This window comes from Lactuca sativa, chromosome 5, assembly GCF_002870075.4.
Source record: "Lactuca sativa cultivar Salinas chromosome 5, Lsat_Salinas_v11, whole genome shotgun sequence".
Taxonomy (NCBI): domain Eukaryota; kingdom Viridiplantae; phylum Streptophyta; class Magnoliopsida; order Asterales; family Asteraceae; genus Lactuca; species Lactuca sativa.
This window is the reverse complement of record NC_056627.2, coordinates 71,743,758-71,767,322: the sequence shown is the minus strand read 5'-3', so window position 1 is coordinate 71,767,322 and position 23,565 is coordinate 71,743,758. Positions and strand designations below refer to the sequence as shown.

Genomic DNA, 23,565 nt, shown 5'->3' with positions numbered 1-23,565 from the left:
TGCAGGTGTGGCAAGGTTTGTTGAGTAGATTTCCTGGAAGGGAAAGGTATATAGCTCCAGAAGGAGTGCGGGTCCTCTAAAAGGAAAATAATAGTGTGAATTGATGATCGAAAGTACTTCAGTTATTGATAGTAAGCACTGGGGTTGTACCAAATATATGGAAGCACTTACGGGTTGGATGCCCGTTAAGGTTGTATCAATGTTGGATGATGTATAGGCATGTTTTCAGTCAACTTGGAAGAGGAGGAGGATAGTGGTTCCTGATTGGAGGTTTGGACAAAGGAAGGTGAGACAGCAGGTTAGCAGACTCGGGAGTAGTCTGGACTGGTGTTGAGGACTGTATGAGGATATTACAGTCGGAGGTCAAGGACCTAGAGGTTGTGATAGGGAGGTGTGAGTGGGTTGCACTCCATTGTGTCGAACCAAAGGGTTCGAGGGTGATGGAAGGACAAGATCCTTATTTTTGAGTATGGTTGTGGTCAGGAGATATGGACGTAGTGGTGTTCCATCCTAGGGATGGCTGGACCATCGTAGGCGTGCCTGGTTTTTCAACCCGAGGCTGTTTGGGGCAGGTACGATGTGTATGAACATTATAGCTGGGTGTTCAGGAGGGTTGCTCGGAGGCTGTGAATTCTTTCATCATGTCAGCAAGGTAGGGGATTTGATCCAAGGAGGAAGCGAGATGATTTTCCATTGTTGCAAATTGATAAGGGTGGCGCCAGTTGGGCGAAAGATAGTGAGCTAATACTGGGACAAGACCCGATGGTTTAAAATGGTATCTAGTTTTCGCAGGTGGCGAATGAATGTGTAAGTCGGAAGTAAGGTAATGTCTTCTGGTGGCATTTGGTCGATGAGTGTTGTTATCAGGAAGGAGAAGTCGGTGGTCGACTTGAAGCGATTATCAGGACCCTGCAAGGGAAGGGATGAATTTTAAGGATTCGATAGTAGTGTTTGAAGGAATCTGGGTCGGTTGAGACCAGTGGATGCATTGTGGGAGTATCATCCGGAAGTTTGTGTTTCCGTAGGCTTCGAGGACGAAGCCTAATTTAAGCAGGGGAGAATTGTAACATCCCAAGTTCAGAACAATAAATGAAGGGTTCTAAGTGTAAATAAAGGAAAGGACTTGACGAGTAGGTATGCTTACTCGTCGAGTCGGAGCGGGTTTGGATCACAAATCAAGTGACCAACTTGCCGAGTCAGAAGCTGGACTCTACGAGTTGGTGCTGGAATGAGAAAAACCCTAATCTTAGGGTTTGCACCCTATTTAAAGGACTTTATGTCCTTCTCCCAACCTCCTAATCCCCTGAGAATTCCAGAAACCCTAACCTTAGTGTGAGACTTCATTATTGAGGAGATTGGAGCTTGGAAGAGGAAATTGGTGAGAAAGAGCTTGAGGAATTAAAAGCTTGCTGCAAAGGAGTGGTGTAGATCCCGGATCTACTTCAGTGGAGCATATATTGGAGGTAATAATCTGTTGCTTGGGCTCTTTGGTATCGAGATCTATTATCATTTGAAATTTGGGGCATTTTTGGTATGATTAAGAGCTATTTCGAGTTAGAGGCTTAGATCTGAGGCTGCTACTTCAGATCCAGGCTTGTGATGGTCCATAATGTCATAAAGTTTCAATCATTGAGTTGTTGGCGAATCCCCTTTGTCCAAAACCCAATCCCTAGTATGTTTTGGGCCTAAATCTCCATGGTTTCACGTAAAGTTTGCAACTTTATGTGAGGGTTAGATTGTAGGAGGGTGGATCTATGGATTTGAGCCTCTGCATGACTCGAATAGCTTCTGAATGGGTTGAGAACTGGAGAGACTCGGCGAGTCACATGGGTGTACCCAACGAGTTATATGAACATGTGCATGGACTCGGTGAGTTGGAAGAACAACTCGACGAGTTTGTTTAAGATTGCCTTGGAATTCGCCAAGTCTGTTCTTAGACTCGGCGAGTTTGGTCCCAGAACCCAATCTCTTTTGGGTTAAAGCTTTGGATTAGTGAGTCGGTTGCCGACTCGGTGAGTTGGTCAGGATGGGACTCAGCAATCGTTTGACTCGGCGAGTCTTGGGGCGACTCGGCAAGTTAAGTTGTGATATGAGAGTTTTCTGGGTGTGGGAACTCGGCGAGTCGACGGGCTGACTCGGCGAGTAGAAGTCAAACAGGAAGGTTGACTTTGTCTGAGGACTTTGACTTTGACCAAGAATTGACCAGTTTGACTTCCAAGGGTAATTTGGTAATTCTGGTGTTTATGGAATTTGTTTTTTGGTACTATTCTGAGGTAAAGTTCGTGTCGGTGGTCGGAGCAGCTTGGTCTTATCTCTTTAGTCGGAAATTGTAGGTGTGTTATCCTCACTATATCGACAGGGTCTACGGCACCAAGGTCGGCCCTTTATCGGATGAAAACTCGGGTATTGCTTGTTATGTTATTGCTTTGCTAGATCTGCATCCTGGTATTTAGGGTAATGCTATGTTAGTGACTTGGTTAATATCGGTACCTGGTATGTAGGGTAATATTATGCTAGTGACCGGTTAGGTCGGAAAGCCTGGTTAGGATGTTGTTATGTTATATGATCTGTTAGATCGTTTGTCTGGTTAAGGATTTGTTATGTGATTAATTGTTTTATGTGGACATGGTTGTTTGACGGGGGTTTGGGTTGAGGCGGGTCCTGCTTTGTGTTGTAGGCCAACATACCTAGGGCGGACCGGATATTCCGAAGGCCCAGCAAGTGGTCCGGATAGGCTGAAGGCCCCAAGAGGGCGGACCAAACATGCCGAGGCTCGGAGAGTGGACCAGACTGACTGAAGGCTCGGTGCGGGCAAACCAGTCATACTGTAGACTCAAAGTGTGGACCAGGTGGATTGAAGGCCCGGTGCGGGCGGACCAATCACACTGTAGACTCGATATACATGGCTAGACTCGGAGGGTGGACCAGCTGGACTGAAGGCCCGATGCGGCGGACCAGTCCCACAGTATAACCGATGTGTATGACTGTTCTATTTGCGATATGTTATGAGTATGTTTATGTGTGGTTGGTATTTTGGGGGTAACTCACTAAGCTTTTGGGCTTACAGTTCAGTGTTTTGTTTTAGGTACTTCAAGAGATCATGGCAAGGAAAAGGCGTGATCGTACCGCTCCTAATGTTTTATGATTTATGTGATATGGTTCTGGGGGATGCTCTTATGTTTAAACTATTTTGAAAATAAGATGTATGAATTTAATGGTTTTTGAATGAATTAAAATGTTTAATTTGGCTTAAATTTTATGGTCGTTACAGGTATTTTGGTCATTTTAATTGACCTTTACTTATATTCAATAGGTAGTACTTAAGGGGGGTGTTACTTGTGGAAAGAAGCTTGAAAGAGAGTAGCAACCTAGATTGGAGAACTAGGTGAGTATGTGTGGACTTTTTCCCTACTTTGGGGTGCATGGCTAAATGTTAAACTATCTTCTGGAAAAATGTTTCGAAAATTTAAGTGTTTCTTTTGAATATGTTTAATGATTATATGCTAATGAAAAAGGAAAGAATGTAATGATGCAATGAAAACCGTCCGGACCATGATACCTCATAAGAGGCACTAGAGGAATTTACTGGGGTGGTACCTCCCCGTCGCGAAGTAGATGTCCTATTATGATACCTTGGTGGATTGATTTGTTCTTTCCACCTTGGCCTTGGGAATGACAAAGGAAGTAAATGTTATGATATCAAAGACAATTTATGTTATGTAAGAAATGAATTTCTTTGAAAATACTTGAAATGTTTTAATGTCTAAAACCCACGTAACTCAGAAGACATTTTGTCTTACGTATCTCTTTTTAAATGCCATGTATCTCACGTGATAGCTAAAGGTGTGAAGTGATCTAGAAGTAATGAAGTCCATGGGAGACTTAGTGGAGCATAAGTTACACTTTTGTAAATCTTGGTTTGCTTACTATGGTTTATTTGATACAATGTTAGTAACACCCAAGAATTTTTTTTGAAACTGTTTAAACTCTGATGATTTGTTAAATGTTTTTTTTTCTTTTGTTAAACCTTACCTTTGGGTTAAAACAGAGCATTAAATTTTGTTTGAAAAAATATGGGGTGTTACATTTTTTGTCCACTACATGAGCTCCAAATCTTAGATTTAACTCATCGTAAGGCTTTGATGGATAAAGTTTCCAACTTTTTCCATTAAGACATTTCGCTAAGCCAAGATCTCAATTCCTAGGTCCTAAATTGCAACTTAATGCGTGGAACCAACCATTAAGAACTTAATTCTTAAAGTCTTCAATATGAAACTTCCAAAAGGGTTTTAAGGACCTTAACAATCCTTAAAAATGCAAACTTTATGGACATGCATACCCCATCCATGGCATTTCCTAAATCTAGGGCAAAAGATGCAATATAACCTAAATACCATTCAAAGTCCCCAAATCACAACCACATTGCAGATCTATGATATATAATGGTCTGGGGACCCAGAGAGATCATAATGTTGCAAACTTTATCTCTTTTATACTCATTTCGTCTTCACAAATAGGGTAAAATATGGCATAACATCTAGATCTAAGAAGTATGCAAAAAAAATGAGATTTTGAGGACTTACAAGAAGTCTAGAAGCTGCATACAAGGATGATGAAGGTATTCTTGGAAGAACTAAACACCAAAACTTCTTCTTCTTCCATCAAAACCACCAAAAAAATTACAAAAGTGAGCTCAAAAGTTTCAAGAGAACTAGGTTTTAGCCAAATGGGCATGTGGAGGCAATGTAGGCTGAGCGTAAAGGAAACCCTAGCCCCTCACTTTCTTTAAATAGGGATTAAGTCCGAAATTAGGGTTTTTCATATGATTAGGTTTCACGTCGTGACACTCAAATGATCCATACTGATTGACGCAACCATGTTATGACCTGACAGTGCTTCCCTCACGCCATGACTCTCCTAAAACTCATATTATACTTCACATTTTCATACCTCAAGGATCCGGATGTTACAAATCTCCCCCACTTGAATCGGATTTTGTCCTTGAAGTACGTTGTCGCAAACAAATCGGGATAATGCTCCCTCATCTCTTCCTTAGGTTTTCAAGTCTACTTATAACCTTTCCAATACCGCCATTGAAACTTCACCAAACCTACTACCTTCTTTCATGAGGTCTTCATCTTATTGTCAAGAATCATAATTGGTCTCTCAACATAATTTAGGTGCTCATCAACTTGAATGTCGTCCATAGGAACCACTGCAGAATCATCAGCCAAACACTTTCGTAGGTAAGAGACATGGAAAGTGTTGTGAATCTGATTAAGCTCATCAGGAAGGTCTAATCAATACGTAACCTTGCCCACCCAGGTGATAATCCTGAAGGGGCCAATGTATCTTGGGCCCAACTTTCCATGTTTTGGAAACCGGATGACACATTCAGAAGCATAATATCTCCGACATGGAACTAGACGTCTGGATGTCGCCAGTCAGCATAGCTCTTCTTGCGACTCTGCATGGTCTGCAGCCAATTGCACACATATTGTATCAACTCCGTGGCGACTCAGTGCTGCTAAAATGATGACTGAGTGATAACCTTTGCCAATTTAAACTTGGAGAACACATGATAAGACAAGGTTCAGTAACACAAAGAATATGTCCTAGCGGTGAAAATCCTTAACAAATGGAAACCTTATAGTTACAAAAATACTTCCATTTTTTGAAGAAACTAGACATTTAATATGGAGAATTGTGACAAAAGAGACCTAAAAACTATCCTAGAAAAGAGAGATCAACATCAGAGCGAGATCTGAAGCAATCAAGTGAAGCAACACATTGATTTAGGTTTTCTATTATAATCATGTCTAGCATAGTGTTTATCATTTCTAGTTGTTAGGAATTTCGTTACAAAAATAAATTTCGTTGAAATTTTGCTATGGAGTTCAAATTTATAGCTATTCAGCTATGGAAATTTGCAACGAAAATAAAACTCGTGGAAGTTTGACTATGCATATATTGCACGTTTTGTTACGAATAGGAATAGATATTGGCTACACAAATCAATTATGTAGATGATTTCCTATGGAGTAAATGCACATTGCTATTTTGTAACGAATTTCGTTATTAAATAGATTATGTAGCAATGTTGGTAAGGAATTATAATTCATAGTCATGTTGTTATGGAAATTTGCTATTGAAATCAATTCGGTAGTTGTTTTGTTGTGGAGTAAATTAATCGTTGATCTGTTATTATGAATATTGGTAAGGAATGAAATGACATTTAATTTTATCCAAGACACTAATACATAACATCAGATTTACCAATTCACATGTAAACACTAAAAGTTAGACAATGTAACCATCAACAAAAAAAACCATCAGATCTAATGCCCTAGCTACAAATCAATGCAAAAATAAACAAAATGAACATGTAAGAGACCATTCACTTAATAAAGAAACTTGCAAACAAATATACTCAAAGAAAAATCAAAACGGGGTACGTTTACCTTCATTCAATGGCTACTCAATATTTTTTTCTTCCTCTTTTTCTTCGATGCTCGATGTACTATACTCATAACTACCATCGCTGTCAGGAATACCATCTTTTTTAACTTCTAATTTCAACCCACTTCCAAGAACTTGCTTTTCAATACACATTCTATGAATAGGAACTGTCTTCATAACAATATATGGTACCCAATTTAATCCTTGATATTCCAATCATACACATTCAAAACCCATCGTTCTTATCTAGCTTAGAGTCTACAAATGACAATTTATAAATTTCAAAGTTCATAGTTCTTCAACTGGTCTTATAAGAACTTTCACTCTTCTTGTAACCTATTAACATATAACACAATGATATAATGCAAAAAAAAAAAACAACTAGCAATAATAATAACAAATACAAAATAAAATAAAATGAATCATTTTCAAATGCTAAAGGTACCTCTTCTTCAAGTACGCATGACAATCACTGCTTGTTTTCATGGATTTACTAGCTTTTGGCTTTCCACTAAAAAGAAAGAACTTCTATTGTTTTTCACACCATTCCTAAAGCAAAAAGTAACATACAATACTACAAAATCAAAAATAAAATACGGTTGAAAAAGCAATTAAAATACGGACATTGAAACGTATTCTAATAGAACGTGTTTTATTTAAAGAAGCAATAAAATACGGTTATAGAACCGTCTTTTATTTAGAAGATATAATACGGTAAACTATGCATAGAATACGGTTGTAGAACCGTAATCTATAAGAATATAGAGTACGGTAATCTAAGTAGTAGAATACGATTGCGGAACCGTAATATATGAGAAGATTTAGTACGCTAATCTAGGAAATAGAATACAGTTGTAGAACCGTAATGTATATGTCTATTAATAAAAAAAAAAATCAAAAATTAGATAGTTTTGAAACAAATTATACCGGTCTTCCGTTTGATATATGGATATGCGTATTTATAAAGTTCTCAAATTTAGTCTTGAGAAATTATAAAATTGACAACTACAATGAAAAATAAAAATAAATGCATTAGCTTTTACGAACAATAATAATTGGTCATTCCAAATAATAAAAAGTAACTATAACAAAATAATAGTTAAAAATAAAGTATTAAGACCCAATCATACTAGACTCAAACGACAAAGGAGAAAGACCATTGTTTTCATTACAAACCTATGACACCTAAAAAAAATAAAAAACAAAGAAACTTCTTCTGTCTTTTTGCACCTTTCCGATTACTATGGCTCCATTATTCAAAGTGGACTCGAACCAACCATAATCAAGAACCAAAAGTAAAGATGAGTCAAGATATTATATTTTTATATGTAAAAAAAAGCATATGATACATGACTTTGTTTAAACCATAGAAGTTATTCAAAATAAATCAATAATAACAAGTGTAGAAAATAGAATTAACCATTAAATACAGGCTTCATTTCATATATTTACTTTGAAAAGTAGTCATCCACGCATTGACCACATCGTCCAACAACTTTTCTGGAATGGGGTTTATATCATTCCAAAGGTTCTATATGCACAATAAAACAAAAACCCTTATTGAACAAAAGAGACGCTTTGGTGCAATAGACAAAATGAAAAAACAATATTACAAAACTTACTTACATTCGGGAATGCATATTGCCGATACATGACAAATTCACGCATCCATTTCAACACATAATAGCCACATTCCTAATTAGACAATTGTTGGTTGCACTAAAAAAATTAACATCACATGTTTACTTATGTTAAATATATATATATATATATAGAGAGAGAGAGAGAGAGAGAGAGAGAGGTCAATTACATCAGCAATTGCCCATGTCATTGGATGTGATGTTTCAAAATCTTCATTAAACATTTCAACAGCCTGAAAACAAAAACAAGTAATATTGTTACGATTTATAGAAAGAAATGTCATCCCAAAATATATAAAAAAATATCTTACTTTTCAACATGCTTTATGACTTTGTAGCAATCAGTCGAATTTCCTGACTTCTTAATGGAATCCAAAATGTAACCAGTGCGTTGATAAGGGCAAATCACAAGCAACAACCAATGTCGACTAGAATGTTTAAAGTGCTTAGGATAAAAATCAATAAACAAAAAAACATACAAAAATTATTATAGTAGACTATAGTACCTTTGCCAATATGGGGCAAGAAAAAAGTCTTTTTCTTGATGGAAATTCATTGTTTCAGCGATCTCAGTTGCAACACGATTGTTGTGTTGGTTTGTCTTGTCCTGCTCATCATGGACACATAATGTTTCAGTGATCGACTGTGGGTTTATAAATGCACATCTGTTAACCCCATTTGTTGCAAGAATGGAATGTAGCACTCTGAAACAAAATAGTATGTATTATAAAAATAAAATATTTGAAAAGTTTAATATAATGAAAATTAATACACTTACGTTTGATACCAAAGTATACAAGTGATGTCAATCACTTCACTATTCAACATCTCCAAAATCACATCATGCCTAATGTATGTTTCAATCCTCCCCGGCCCAAACATACCAGGTTCTGACTCAACATGAAAATCTTCAACAAATTTGTTGCTTGTAAAAGTATTATACCATGATTGAATGACCGTTCTGCCTTGTAGTTTCTTTGGTGTCACAATTTTTTGTGTTGCCCTCTTTGCAATTGTTGGCAACTTCTTGACTGCTTGCTTTTTTTTGGTATCGTTGGACCTGCATTAACAGACCATTTGATTGTTACATATGCTTCAAGAATTTCAAGGGAGTAATACTAGTTTTGAGCAATTACCTGGTTGTCCACAATAGAGGCAACTTTTTTAGTGGGAGGACTTGCATTTTTTTCCACAGATGGAGACGAGTGGGAGGTCTAGTAGATAGTCAAAGTAAGTGATTAATATAATTATGGATGTACTACTACAATATTAGATAAAAATAAAGGATATGCATGTATACCTTAGTAAGAAGAATCGCATGGTATAACAAGCTGGTGGTAGATACGCGTGTTTTTCGTCTTTCGGAATAGGAGCAAGCTCGGGTCGAATTCCCATTTTAATCATGTCCCTTCGAACCTTAATTCCATCCTTTGATCTTCCACTAATGTTCAACAACAATCCTATCATGCTTTCACCATAATTTTTCACTATATGCATAGGATCTATACAATGTCGAACATCTAACTTTTCCCAATATGGTAATTCCCAAAAAATTGACCTCTTTTTCCAGTTATCTGGACAATTGTTTTTAACGCCTTTTCCAAACACAATGTTTAGATTTTCAACCCGAGAAAACGTAGTTCTTCCGTTCATTGGTTGGGGCGCTTTACCATTCTCTGTTTTACCATCAAACAAATTTCCTTTCTTACGATATTCGTGATCCATTCGAAGCGACCTTTGATGTCCCATGTATACATTTTTTTTACAATTTTCCAACCATAACCGGTGTGTATTATTTTCACAAATTGGACATGCCTTTTTTCCTTTCGTACTATACCCTGACAAATTTGCATAAGTTGGAAAATCACTTATAGTGCAAAAAATCATAGCTCGTAGTTGGAAATACTCCTTCTTATACGCATCATACACTTCAACGCCCAAATTCCATAATTTTTTCATGTCTTCAACTAACGGAGACAAATAGACATCAATATTGTTTCCGAGTTGTTTCGGGCCTTGAATTAGCAATGACATCATGATGTATTTTCGCTTCATGCATAGCCAAGATGGAAGATTGTATATACATAGTAGCATTGGCCATACGCTACGTTGACTACCCATGTTTCCGAATGGATTAATTCCATCTTAACTAAGTCCGAATCGGATATTTCTAATCTCGGCAGCAAATTCCTTAAATTCGTAATCAATATTTCTCCATTGTGGAGAATCAACCACATGCCTCATTATTCCGTCTGTGCTACGCTTCTCGAAATGCCAACGCAACAACTTTGCATCTTTGGCGTTTACAAATAATCGTTTTAGTCTTGGTATGATGGGTAAATACCACAATACTTTAGTAGGGGGTGCATTCCTTTTCACATTGTCTTCTTCTTCTGTATTCTTCTGTATATAGCGCGATTTACCACATGTAATGCATTTATCTTGACCATCATATTGATCTCTATAAATCATGCAATCATTTGGACATGCATGAATTCTCTCGATTTCCAAACCCATTGGACACACCAACTTTTTCGCTTGATATAATGAAACAGGTAGCTCATTATCTTCAGGAAGCATTTCATGCAAAATCTCTAGCAAGTTTGTAAAACTTTTATCACTCCAACCATTATTCGCTTTTAAGTTAAATAATTTCAGCATAGCAGAAAGTTTGGTAAATTTTGTGCACCCAACATATAACGGTTTTTCTGCATCAACAAACAGTTGTTGAAAATTTTCAAAATATTTATTAGGAACGTCATCTTGAATATCATGTAAAATGTCATCTATTTGATCATAGTTGTCATTGTCAAAATCGTCAATGTCATCGTCGTTAGTTTCGGTATCAACCGTATTACTATCAATTAATAACTCACCATGTCGTGACCAACGAGTATACCCATTCATAAACCCATGGCATATAAGGTGTTCTTCTATTGACTTTGAATCGGTAAAATTTTTACAATTTTGACACTTTTTACAAGGACACCAAATTTGTCTTTCTCCTTTTTTTACTCGATGTCCCTCAGCAACTTTAAGAAAATCCTTCAACCTAGTTAAGTATTCTTTGTCATGACGTTGTAATCCATACATCCAAGTATCACGATTCATATATAACTCAAGAAATTTAGTTAGTACTAAGATACATACACAATAAATATATAAAAAATATGGTTGTAAGTTAACACTCCTAGTCTATTTTTTAAATAACTTGTTTCATATTTGAACATTTATTAACAAATTAAGTATTTAAAATAAACCAACAATATTTTTTTTTAACTATGGGGAAGTAACTATACCATGCAGCTAGAGAAAAGAACTTGAAGAAGCTCGCTATAAAGTTTGTTGAAGGCTAACTACCTGTAAGATAAAAACAAAAACAAAAATAATTTATAACCAAATTCAAATAACAAAAGTAAAAACGAATATGCAATTTAATTTATAATAAAATAATAATAATAGTTTAAAAAATTGACACGATATTAGGTATATTTTGTAGGATTTTTAACATAACTTATAGCACCCGGTTTTTACATTATATTAATAAGTTATTATTTATATAACTAAATTTACAATTTTAACAAAATAAATAAATAATGATTTTATATATGAAAACTATTCTCAAGAATGCTTAATACTAGGGGTGAGCATGGTGCGGTTTGATGCGGTTTTTGGCCAAAACCGAACCGAAAACCGCAACTTCGGTTTTTTCAAATTTAGAAACCGCACCGTTCGGTTTTATGCGGTTCGGCTTTTGCGGTTTCGGTTTTTTTTTACGGTTTTTTTTTTTTTTTTTTTTTTTTTTTTTTTTTTTTTCCTGTTTTGCCTTTTTACTAAAACTCAAGTAACTAAGCGAGTTACTTTGACTCAAATGAGGAGTGGTAATCATTTATTGGAGATAAATCCATACCACAACCTATTGGTTTGAAATCAAATTACTTAACCATTCATTCAACATGTTTCTAATGCTTCAATATAATGCAAATTTAATATAATATTTGTTTCACAAGTACATACGATAATATCAATTAATGTATTTATAAAAATGATACTAGTACTCTTCATATTTAAATGTTAAAAAAATGTCATAAACATTATTTGTTATTGTAAATACCATTTAATGTATGCTTAAAAATATACAATCATCCTCCGATAGATAAGATAGATATTTACATTTATAGAAATTTTAATTGTCATACGTTTTTGGTTCTTACAAATATCAACACTTAATATATATATATATATATATATATATATATATATATATATATATGCGGTGCGGTTCGGTTTTTTGCGGTTTTTAAGAGACTAGAAACCGCACCGCACCGAGTATTTTCGGTTTTTGCAAAACTAAAAACCGCACCATCGGTTTCAATTTCGGTTTCGGTTTATGCGGTTTTTTCGGTTTTTTTGGTTTGCGGTTCGGTTTTTGCTCACCCCTACTTAATACGCTATCTAATAACCAAATAAGCTTTTTAAGTATTAATTAATTATCAAATAGTATATGAGTTTTATTAGGAAAATATTAAAAACGTATTGGGAGAATATTAAAACAAGTAAATGAATTTTATCAGAGATAACAAACATAACTATAAGATACAATTGGTAATGGTCCAATTTTTACTTTTCTTTTGTGCCTAGTTTATCAACAACATAGAGTTAGGTCCGATCCGGCGGAGAAAGGCACTATGATGGATCGAGACGATTAGAGAACGTAATGAAGACGTCGCTCCAGCAGAGAATATCCAGAACACAACGTCAAAGCTTACATCCTGTGAGATTTGGCGTTGTGATCTTTTACAAGAAACCCTAAATTAAATCTTACCAGACGATTGGGATTGAAGAACATATTGGTAACACTTGGATGTAGAAGATAGACAACAACCACGATTCAGCGTCCATGATTGACAGTGAAAGATGTTGAATCCAAATTGAGGGCAAATTGAAATCGCAGATGAAGCTTAGGAATTGGCGATGCGGGGAATGGATGGGGACGAGAGCGATTGGGGGTGATTTTATGTGTATTGTAATAACCGAAGGCGGCAAGTGCTATGTCAATTGTTTTTTTTTGTTTCAGTTTTTCTAAGAATGGCATGCCCCTAAAAAGATTCAGCCACTGGTGTTTCTCTATTAGCTTGTAATCAAGAGATTGAAGGTGGAGGATGAAGGATGTAACTGTTGAAATTGGTACTACTAGACAAACAGGTACCCTAATTTACTGATCAAAAATAGTCTTTGATACTTTATTGAAAGCTAGTTGGTATATGTATTGAGCTGAACAAAAGCTAAAAATCACGTACCAGTAAAAGCTAATCCTACTCCTCCCTTTCCGGAAGATTTATTCAATAACTAGTAATGAAACGTGAATCAGTCAAAGTTGATATATCTGTAACAGTAACAGGGGGATTAAAGACGATGCTACATGAAGGGTTGATCGTTGGGTACCTGAACGCAAGAACAAGGAAGCTGAAAGAAAACAGAGTTGATGGAATTGTGATTTGGGGGTTTGTTTTTTTTTTCACGGATGGAAGAAAGCAAGATGCAGAATCAGAGTATAGTTGCTTAAAACATACCTTGGAAGAAACCGAGAACACCTCAACGCAGAGATATGAAAAACTGAGGTCGATTTTTCTTACGTTTTTTTTTTGTTTAATGAAAGATGGATTGGCAGGTGGATACGTATATATATACAAGAATCTGTATAGAATAAGGTTATGGACCTACTATAAGGGTGCCTAATTTTTAGGTATTATGGTTTAAATCATTTATAAAATACGACTGTAAATGGATAAGCATATTCCAGCGTATTTTATTCCCTTTTTCCTGAACTACACCAAATAGAGCACAATTGTTTTTTAATAAAACCATACTTAACATTATATAACACGAATTACTCTATAACCCGTATTATATGTGTCGTAATCTATTTGTGATTTTGTAGTAGTGATAAAATTGTCGAATTCCATAGGAAAAAGCGTGTAATGCTGAAATTAACATAAAATCTACCAAATTTTGGTACAATATCACACAAAAATACATAAAGAATCGTCTATTCGTGTCTAATTAATTTCAGATTATGGTTTCAATACATGAGAAAAACATGAGCCTTTCTTTTGCTTTCCTTAAGTAACATATTCAAAATCAAGAGAAAATGACAAAAATAGTCATTTACACTAACTGCATTACAAAAATAGCCAAAAAAAATCGAAATTACAAAATTAGCCTACGATTTCGCAGATGGAGATGCCCCATCTGCGAAATGAGCATCTCATCTGCGAATGTACAAGCACCTAAAGCACAGCTGTGCTTTAGGTGCTTGTACATTCGCGGGTGCTTTTATTTTATTTTTTTTTATTTTTTTTCTGTATATATAGGGGTAATTTCGCAGATGGAATAGGTCCATCTGCGATTTACTCTCATTCTATCTGTGAAATTGTGGTTTTTTTTGTATTTTTTTTAGTTTGACTATGAAATGAATTGGTTTGACTACGAAATCATGTTGCTATATAAAAAGTTTTGTAGAAAAATATCATTTTGGTTGTTATATAAATCATGTTCCATTAACTTGCCATCTTCCACCGGTTACGAGACAAACCAAATATTCAATCATTTTTTGAGCAAATTGTAGAGAAAGTTCCTAAACAAATAACAACCAAAATGATATTTTTCTACAAAACTTTTTATATAGCAACATGATTTCGTAGTCAAACCAATTCATTTCATAGTCAAACTAAAAAAAATACAAAAGAAAACCACAATTTCGCAGATAGAATGAGAGTAAATCGCAGATGGACCTATTCCATCTGCGAAATTACCCCTATATATACAGAAAAAAAATTAAAAAAAAAAAAATTAAAAGCACCTGCGAATGTACAAGCACCTAAAGCACAGCTGTGCTTTAGGTGCTTGTACATTCGCAGATGAGATGCTGATTTCGCAGATGGGGCATCTCCATCTGCGAAATTGTGGGCTAATTTTGTAATTTTGATTTTTTTGGCTATTTTTGTAATCTCATTAATGTAAATGGCTATTTTTGTCATTTTCTCCAAAATCAAATCAACATCATCAATAAATAAATAAATATCAGCATCATATACACGAGTTATAAAAAACAACAAATAATATCATAAAAAATGATGTCATTTAAAAATCAGCAACAACATCAGAAACATCAAAAAATAACTAAATATTAGCATTATACATAGAAGTTTGACATTTTGGGTCGTTAACTAAATCATTGTAAAATGTTATTGAGTTATTATACTTTTTTTTGTAATTGTGCATAATATTATTGATTTGTTACAGCTGCATGTGTATGGTGTTGGCTATTGATGATAAGAATGAGCCTAAACTCTTCAAATATGATATAGCATGTTTCTTTTCGGACAAAAAGAATGAATTAGTAGAATTGATGGAGCTTATGAGGAAACAAAAAAAGCAAAACGAAGAACTGAAAGAAGTAATGAAGGCCAGAGATGAACAACACAAAACAAAATGCGAGCAACTTGAACGACAACTACAATCGATAATGACGGTTATTAATGTTTATAAGGAACTCCAAAAGTAGTTATAGATCATAAAGTGTTGGTTTGCTTTTGACAAAGTAATTATTTTAAATTAGGTTTATATTTTATTTCCTTGTAAAAGATATTTGTTGTTTTGTTAAGTGTATAAATCTTATTTGATTATTTGATTATTTTTGTTTTTATGTCCGTATCTAGCTTTGCAACCAAAATATTTCAAAAAAAAAATTCTATGGATCTTGCTACGTAAACATGGCATAGAACTTTGTTACGAAATCATGTTTATGTAATTTGCTATGGAATATACTATAGAATCTAGACCACAAATGTAGTTATGGAACCAAGACCACGGATTTAGCTAGGGAGGCATTACCATAGATGTTGCTAACAAAATGCCTACTAAATTTGTTATGTATGCACTACAACAGAATTTGTGATAGAATAAACGCAATGGATTTAGCTACAGAAAGTGGACTACGGAATTCGCAACGGACAAACTACAACAGAATCCGTAACGGAATCCTACTACGGAATAGACGACAGAATACTATCTACAAAATATTTCATTCTATTGTCGCATTTGCAATGGAATTATAGTTTCCGTTGCAAACCGTTGCTACAGGGTTTTTAAGCACAAGAATGGGCCGTTGCAATAGCGATTTGTCTTTTATAACGGAATTTCAACTTTCTGGAACAGATTCCATCCTAGCGTTATCGACTTTTTCTTGTAGTACATATTCCGAATTGAGCACCATTTTTAAGGTAATTAATACAATTGATCACTGTACTTAAGAATCTTTTAGAATTGAAGGATTCTTAATCTAATTAGGAGAACCAATCAACTTAAGAATCGGTAAATAAGAAAGTTAAATCCATTGCAGTATTTGATAAATCAATCATAGAAAAGGGGAGAATTGAACCTAAACGGAACGAAAATGCTTTTAAAAATCTTATTCACAATCTATATCTACTCCTATCAATTTTGTTTTGAAAGTTTTAATTGTTAGCAATTGAGTTTAGAAGTTTCTGAATTTTAATTGTTACCAAAACAAATGTCGGAAAAAGGTATGTTTCCAAAAATACGCTTTAAGCCTAAAACGCCTAACTTTCTTAATTAAGCCATTTTCTTAAGGTTTCGTACATCTTATCCAAGAACGTCGTATATACAAAACCCAATATTTTCTTAATTAAGGGAACGTTTTCTTCGGGTATCGTACCTCTCATCTAAGAACGTCGTATATGTTAGAGCCAATATTCAATGGTTAAAAGTAGTAGAATATAAAAGATGAAAACGAGAATTATGAACATAAAATTTAATACTAATTGCTTTAGGTACCCCATGTGTGAGTATGTGAGTGTCTATGTGTGTTTAACTTTTCATTGAGGGGAAAGAATCAAGGAACACCCCAAAAGGCGTATCTGTATGTGTGTCGAAATCCATTATTAGATAGCTTATCACAAAAGGTCACATGTGTATCATTCTAATAACAAACCGAAACTTTTGTAAAATACTTAATAGATATAAACGGATAAAAAAAATACTTAACAATCACTACACAAGGCACAATAAAAGATTAAAGTCATTAAACACATTTGATCAAAATGCAACCAATGTATTACAGATTATCATACAAAAATAGAGTCGTTTCTCCTGGTCTTTGATCTAGCTGTCAAGAGTTTCGTTATCACCCATATTACGAAGAAAAAAGTGTGGATGAAGCCAAACAACAAGCACAACGACATCCATGCCAAACACATTAAAAGAGTTGTAGGATTCACCCAGGTATCAGGAGACATCGACGCTATCTCCGTAAAATACGTAACTGTGGTAAGAAACACGATGCAAAGAGTTGCTAGGTTGAGCAGCCATAAGCAGAACCTGTTCCCGAGAGGGATTCCACTTAGCAACAGGAGAGAAATCATTAGAGAAAAAACCATAATTATCGTATTTTGCATCAAGAACGAGTTGAAATGACCCATTTCTTCTTTCGTTTGAACTGCGTTTCCGAAAGGTCCATCATTAGAACCAGTAAACGTTCCTCCTCGAGGGTGTAGCCCCAAATTGAATGATGTTGCTGCCATTACTATTGCTGCCAGCATCAGAATCCCACGTTGTTTCTCGAACCAGTCTCCCTTGTTCTTAAGATTGGTAACAGTGTGTGAGTATTTTGATTCTGTTGTGCTTTGAAATGGTCCGAAGTGATCGCTATTGTCTTTAGCTCTTTGAAAGTTCGCTTCCATAAGTAAACTACGGATTTGTAGTGCCCCGATATCTTGTGGACAATGATCAAGAACATCCAGTGCTGTGAACCCATGTCCATTAACAATGATTCCAGTTGCTCTAATGCTTGATTTCTCAAGAAGATATTTAACGGTCTACGCATACAACAAACCACCAATGTTTAGCTCTTAAATATTCAGAAACATGAGCAATGTAACAGTAGAGAGGAAAAAGATTAGGCATGATTAAGTCAAAGGGAAAGTAAAAGTTAAACCTGAATCTGATTTTGAATCACAGCTAGGTGAAGGAGGGTGTTTCCGTTGCAATCTGTTTGTGTTGCCAGCTCTTCATCATTCCATAATTGAGACAAAAACTTCATGGGTTCAAAACGATTACAGGAGATACAGGTATGTAAAATGGTGTCCCCATTTTCTTGTAGCTCTCTACCAAGATCAGGGTTTGTTTGAATGAGTACTTTTATCACCTCTAATTGTTCTTTCATGGCAGCCAAGTGCAGCGGTGTTCTTCCATATTCATCTTGGAGACGCCATCCTTCAGGACTTATGACGTTCAAGAGTTCACGAACAATCTCCACGTGGCCCTCAGCAGATGCCAAGTGGAGAGCCGTTCTTCTTTGCGAATCAAGAGACATAGCGAGTATCGGCTTTTTATGCACAAGAATCTTCACGAAATCGAGGTGGCCTCTCAAGGCTGCAATGTGCAATGGTGTTTCGTTGAAGCAGCTAAGTGGAATTCTGTCAAGAACGAGCTCGTCTTCCTGAAGCAATGCATTAAGGAGTTGTACATTTCCTGTTAAGGATGCTTCAAACAGGTTTTTGTCCATTGTTTGCTGGTCTATATGTTTGGGAAAGTCGCACGACATTTATATACAAATATCAATATGTGATAACCAAACATTGAACAAAAGTTTTAAAGTCAACTCCCCAATTGCTTAGTGCCATGGTTATCGATGTTTGGTATATACGAATTCTTTTGCGTGTTTGTTTAAAAGATAGTATTATAAAGATTTGTGAGGGGAGAAATTGATCATTAAAAATGAGTATCCCCTCTATCCTATAATTAACTATACGTACGACTTTGTACAAATTATATTAAAATGCGAAGTTGAATTTTGCATTTGATTGATTCTTGATATAAGTTTCTCCGAAGCTTAAAAATGTATAAAATAAATTATTATAATTTGATTAATCACTTAAACTAATAATCGTATTACTAGGTCTTCGTGGATTTTTTTATATCATACTTCGATTAGACTCATATATATTAACATCTGAAACGGAACACAATAATCATTCAAGATGCAAAATAAGAGGGATACAAAGAGATAGATATATTTAGTGGTGGATCAAACCCTAAAGTTAAGTGGGTGTATATTTGACCGTTGACTATTTAAATTAATAATAATAATAATAATAATAATAATAATAAACTAAAAAGTGAAATAACATTTAAAACCTTGAGCTAATTGTCATTTTAGAGTTGAAATTTACGATGAGACATAGCTAATAAACGTTAGATAATGTTTTCATTGACAGCCTTAGAAAATTTCTCTTTCAAGCACGCAAATTACACAGCCATTTAAAAGTTCATCCGAAATCCGACTTTACAAGCTTCATTGTGGAAAAACATATCTCCATTCTTGCGGTTGCAACCGGCAAGAGCAATTATAAATTTAAAAATAGGTAAACCAAAGGAAAGGAAATATGCATATTGGTTTCCACCATCACTTTAGCAAGATCGGATATACTCTTCAAAATAACAAATCTTGCATCTTGTTGCATAAGAGTGGGGCAAACTGAAAGTTCATGTAGAATATTCAACCTATCTTTAAAGCTAAAATCATATGGATTGAAATCGATCAACTTTCATAACTTTGATGGGTCAAAGTCACAAAATGCATCATGTGGATTCGAACCCGTCATACAAATAAGCAATTCGGAACTTACTTCATTAAAACGATCACCGAACTCTTGGATTTGCATATCCAAAACCATGTAAAAAAACCTTGTAATAATCGCGATTAGAGATATTTGGTTACTGTCTTGGCTTCTTGGATTTACATGAAATCCCTCTCTGTTAAGCTTAGTTCGTTTCCCTGTCCCAGATAACCATCAAAAGCAAACCAAGCCAAACTAACAAATCGGCCCATAACACAAATTAATCTTTTGATAGTATTAAATCAAAATAAAATCAGTTTACAAATAAGAATTCAGAAATCATTCAAATCAGTTCATCATATCAAACTCATTTCTGAAAATTGAACACATGATCAAACAAAATTAGGGGAATAAAATTACAACGATGTTGGTGAGTAAATTCAGATGATGGTGGTCCGTATGTGTGTCGCGGCAGATGGTGTTGGTTAGCTGGTAGTGAGCAAAGTTTGTCACTGCGTTCTCAACATTGCAACGACGTTGTGCAGTTGTGATAAGTTCCGATGATGGTAGACGGCGTCGGCAACTGTGGAGTACTAAATTCCGGTGGCTATTGCGTGTTAAATTTTGTTATTGTGTTTGGCATGTTGGGTCAAAACTCAAAAGAAAGAAGAGGAGTGAAAAGTCGAGAGAGAAAGTCAAAACAAAGTGAGAAGTGAGGATGAGTGGGTAGTAGGGACCAATCTATTTTGAGTAAGGACAATAAGCTGGATTATTTTTAATATGTATTCCTCGTAGGACCCACTTTTAAATGGGTCATGCACCCCACTTCCCATCACATTGAATCTGCCATATATTATAACATATTTTTGAGTTTACACAATTTTTATTAGTGTAAATAAGTTTATGTGTCCTTAGCCCATTGTATGTAGAATGTTTAATTTTGTATGTGCATGTAGTATTCCTTAGCCCATTGAATGTAGCCTATCTAGTCTTACATTCAGCCCTTTTTGGTTTGGTCCACTTCTACATACATTTATTGCTTTGTAATACATGGTAAGGCTCCATGGTATACCATGAACCTATGTAGTTGTTTGTTGATCGAGAAAAGAACACACTAAGGAATTAGGAAGGGCAACAGGGAGGGTCCGAGGGGGGGGGCATGCGTAACACCCATAAAAATATGCCAATTTTAAACTTTAACAACCAACAATTATTAAACAACTTGTTTTCGAAATAGTTTAGTGTCAGAGTATACCAGAATCAAATCGTGAAAACATAAGGAAGTGTACGATCATGCCTTCGCCTTCCCACGATCATCAGAAGTACCTGAAACAAAATCAACAAATGTAAGCCCGAAGCATAGTGAGTTCCCCCAAGACACCAACGCCATGCAATCATAATCATATCATATAAACAAACAGTGTGCATAATGAGCCTTCAACCTGACTAGACCGCCTCGCAGGGCCTTCAGCCTATTTGGTCTGCTCTTCGAGCCTTCGGTACGTTTGCACCGCCTAGCAGCGCCTGCAGCCTATTTGGACCGCTCGCCGAGGCTTTAGACTGACTAGTACGCCCTCCCAGACTTGTAGTCTATCCGGACTTGTAGACATAGCAAAAGTTTGCTACAACATTCATAAGTGCTCCTGAAATAAGATTTGAGTATTGGATTAAACCCATGCTCACATGAATCACGTCATGGAATTTATCACGAGTGATTGTGAGACGATAATATCGTATACTATTCAAACCAAGATATATGAGTTGTTGATTACGAGTTGGGTGTGCATTGATGGAATTAGTAACTTGATGTTATAAAACATGTTGTTGTGCATAATTTAACAAGTATTAGTACAAGCATATAAGTCGAAGTTTATATGTTCCTTTTATCCTAAGAGGATTAAATGCGATATCATGGGCCCCTCGATAATTTTTTCTGACTTTTGTGCCGGGACCGGTTAGGACTCAATTGATGTGTTTAATTAAGTTATATGTCAAACAAATCAGAAATCAGGAAACAAACTGTTGGTTAATGAGTATGACTTTATTCCATGTCTTTGTCCACATGATATCTTGTAGAACAGATGATTATATGATCCCTTATCTAAGGGACTCATTATTGACTAGGTCAGAGTTCGACAATGGCTTTTGGTAGCTATGAATGCTAATCGGATTTTGAAGTTACATTGGCAGTTATAGTTATTAGACTTATCCAAGTGGGAGACTGTTAGATTAGGTATCTAAGCTCATAACTATAATTAGTATGTACTTGACCCAATAGTAGCATGGTCCTTTTGGGTTGCCTTTACCAGAGCAATTTGATAGGATGGATATTTGAGAAAGAGGTCATTTGTGATTTATTAATATATTATATGAATAATATATTAATTGAGAAATTATATTAATATTTAATTGGTATTGATCAAGAATTAATTTGGAATTAATTTAATGATCAAAAGAGACTGATTAAATTTACAACGACTGATTAGGTAAATCAGTAATACTTATAGTTTGGGATAATGATCCATGTTGATTAGTGATGGACTAAATCTATGTGAGAGTCCATGAAGCGTTAGTCCAAATGGCCTATCATATGGATTATTGGAATACTTAAAGGCTTAAGCAAATTAGGGTTTTATGTACGAAACCCTAAGGATTCCACACTATAAATTGAACACCTAGCCTTCACGAAATCTATAACACCCAAAATTTTCAAACAATTTTTTCATTTTAAAAAAAAACATACTTTCATTCATAAATGTTATAAAAATGTCATTGTATCACATATCAACCATAGAAACACAACCCAAGATCATAATGCATAAAAACTCCTCATGTGTGTACTGATCATGTCGGCGCCTTCCCGCGATCCTCACTGGTACCTGAAACACATAACACAACACTGTAAGCATAAATGCTTAGTGAGTTCCCCAAAATACCACATATAACACATAATAGCCACTTGAGGCTATAACTCTGTGGACCCTCTGGTCCTAACTCTGTGAACCTTCCGGTTCTAACTCTGTAAACTCTGGAACATACACATCATAAATCATATAGAAAAATTGTAGTGCATCACAATCACATAAATAGCATACAAGATACTCTGTCATATAACTCTAATTACCAATCTAGGTAAAGTATAGTGAGAAGACTCACCTCGGGTGACTCGGTAATCTCGAACTCTGTAAAAATCTGATCTAGCCTCCGCTTAATCATACGAAATAAACACTCTTAATCAATACATCACTCAAGGCTAGACTATTCTCTCTCTTAGTATTCTCAGAAGGGTAAAAGACCATTTTACCCCTCTCGTGGCTCAAAGACCATAAACTTGACCAAACCCTAAAAGTCAACAAAAGTCAACTCTTCGGGTTACGCTGCGCGTACCAAACATGTACACTGGGCCTACCCGGCGTCCTCACAGAAACGGGGTACGCGACCCCTTACGCCGCGCGTACTGGGATTACGCCCCGCGTAACTCCCAGTTTCCGACTCCTTAGCTTTTGGGGCCTTAAACAGTGAAGACACACGTCCAACTTTTAGATCTGACCATCCCTAAGCCTCTTAATCCATAAAGTTGGTGACTTTAAGCCTTTGCATGGTGGGATAAGTCACTAACACCTATAAAATTCCATTTCCAACCCTAGAAAGCTCATAACTCAAGCATGACCCCATAACAACGACCAACTTGGGATTTTTATGGATCTATAACACAAATATCACTGAAATGGAACAGATCTAGGTCCATGGAGTCCATTACAATCATAAACTCTCCACCTTTGGGACTTTTAACCCTAGAAATGGTCCATGCAACATCACACCAA

The 23,565-nt window shown here is 35.5% G+C and overlaps 2 protein-coding genes across 2 annotated transcripts; both read right to left on the bottom strand.

Annotated features, from left to right (window-relative positions):
• Positions 1–10,244: 10,244 nt before the first annotated feature.
• On the bottom strand, positions 10,245–11,210 carry LOC111898397 (uncharacterized). Its single transcript, XM_023894320.1, has one exon. It carries the CDS (start codon positions 11,208–11,210, stop codon positions 10,245–10,247), a length of 966 nt encoding a protein of 321 aa, XP_023750088.1.
• A 5,979-nt stretch (positions 11,211–17,189) lies between these two features.
• LOC111898408 (ankyrin repeat-containing protein At5g02620) lies at positions 17,190–18,807 on the bottom strand. The gene is made up of 2 exons (XM_023894326.3): positions 18,118–18,807; positions 17,190–17,998 (listed from the first exon to the last, which is right to left on the bottom strand). Exons 1-2 carry the CDS (start codon positions 18,724–18,726, stop codon positions 17,249–17,251), a joined length of 1,359 nt encoding a protein of 452 aa, XP_023750094.2. The 5' UTR covers positions 18,727–18,807; the 3' UTR covers positions 17,190–17,248.
• Between the last annotated feature and the right edge of the window lie 4,758 nt (positions 18,808–23,565).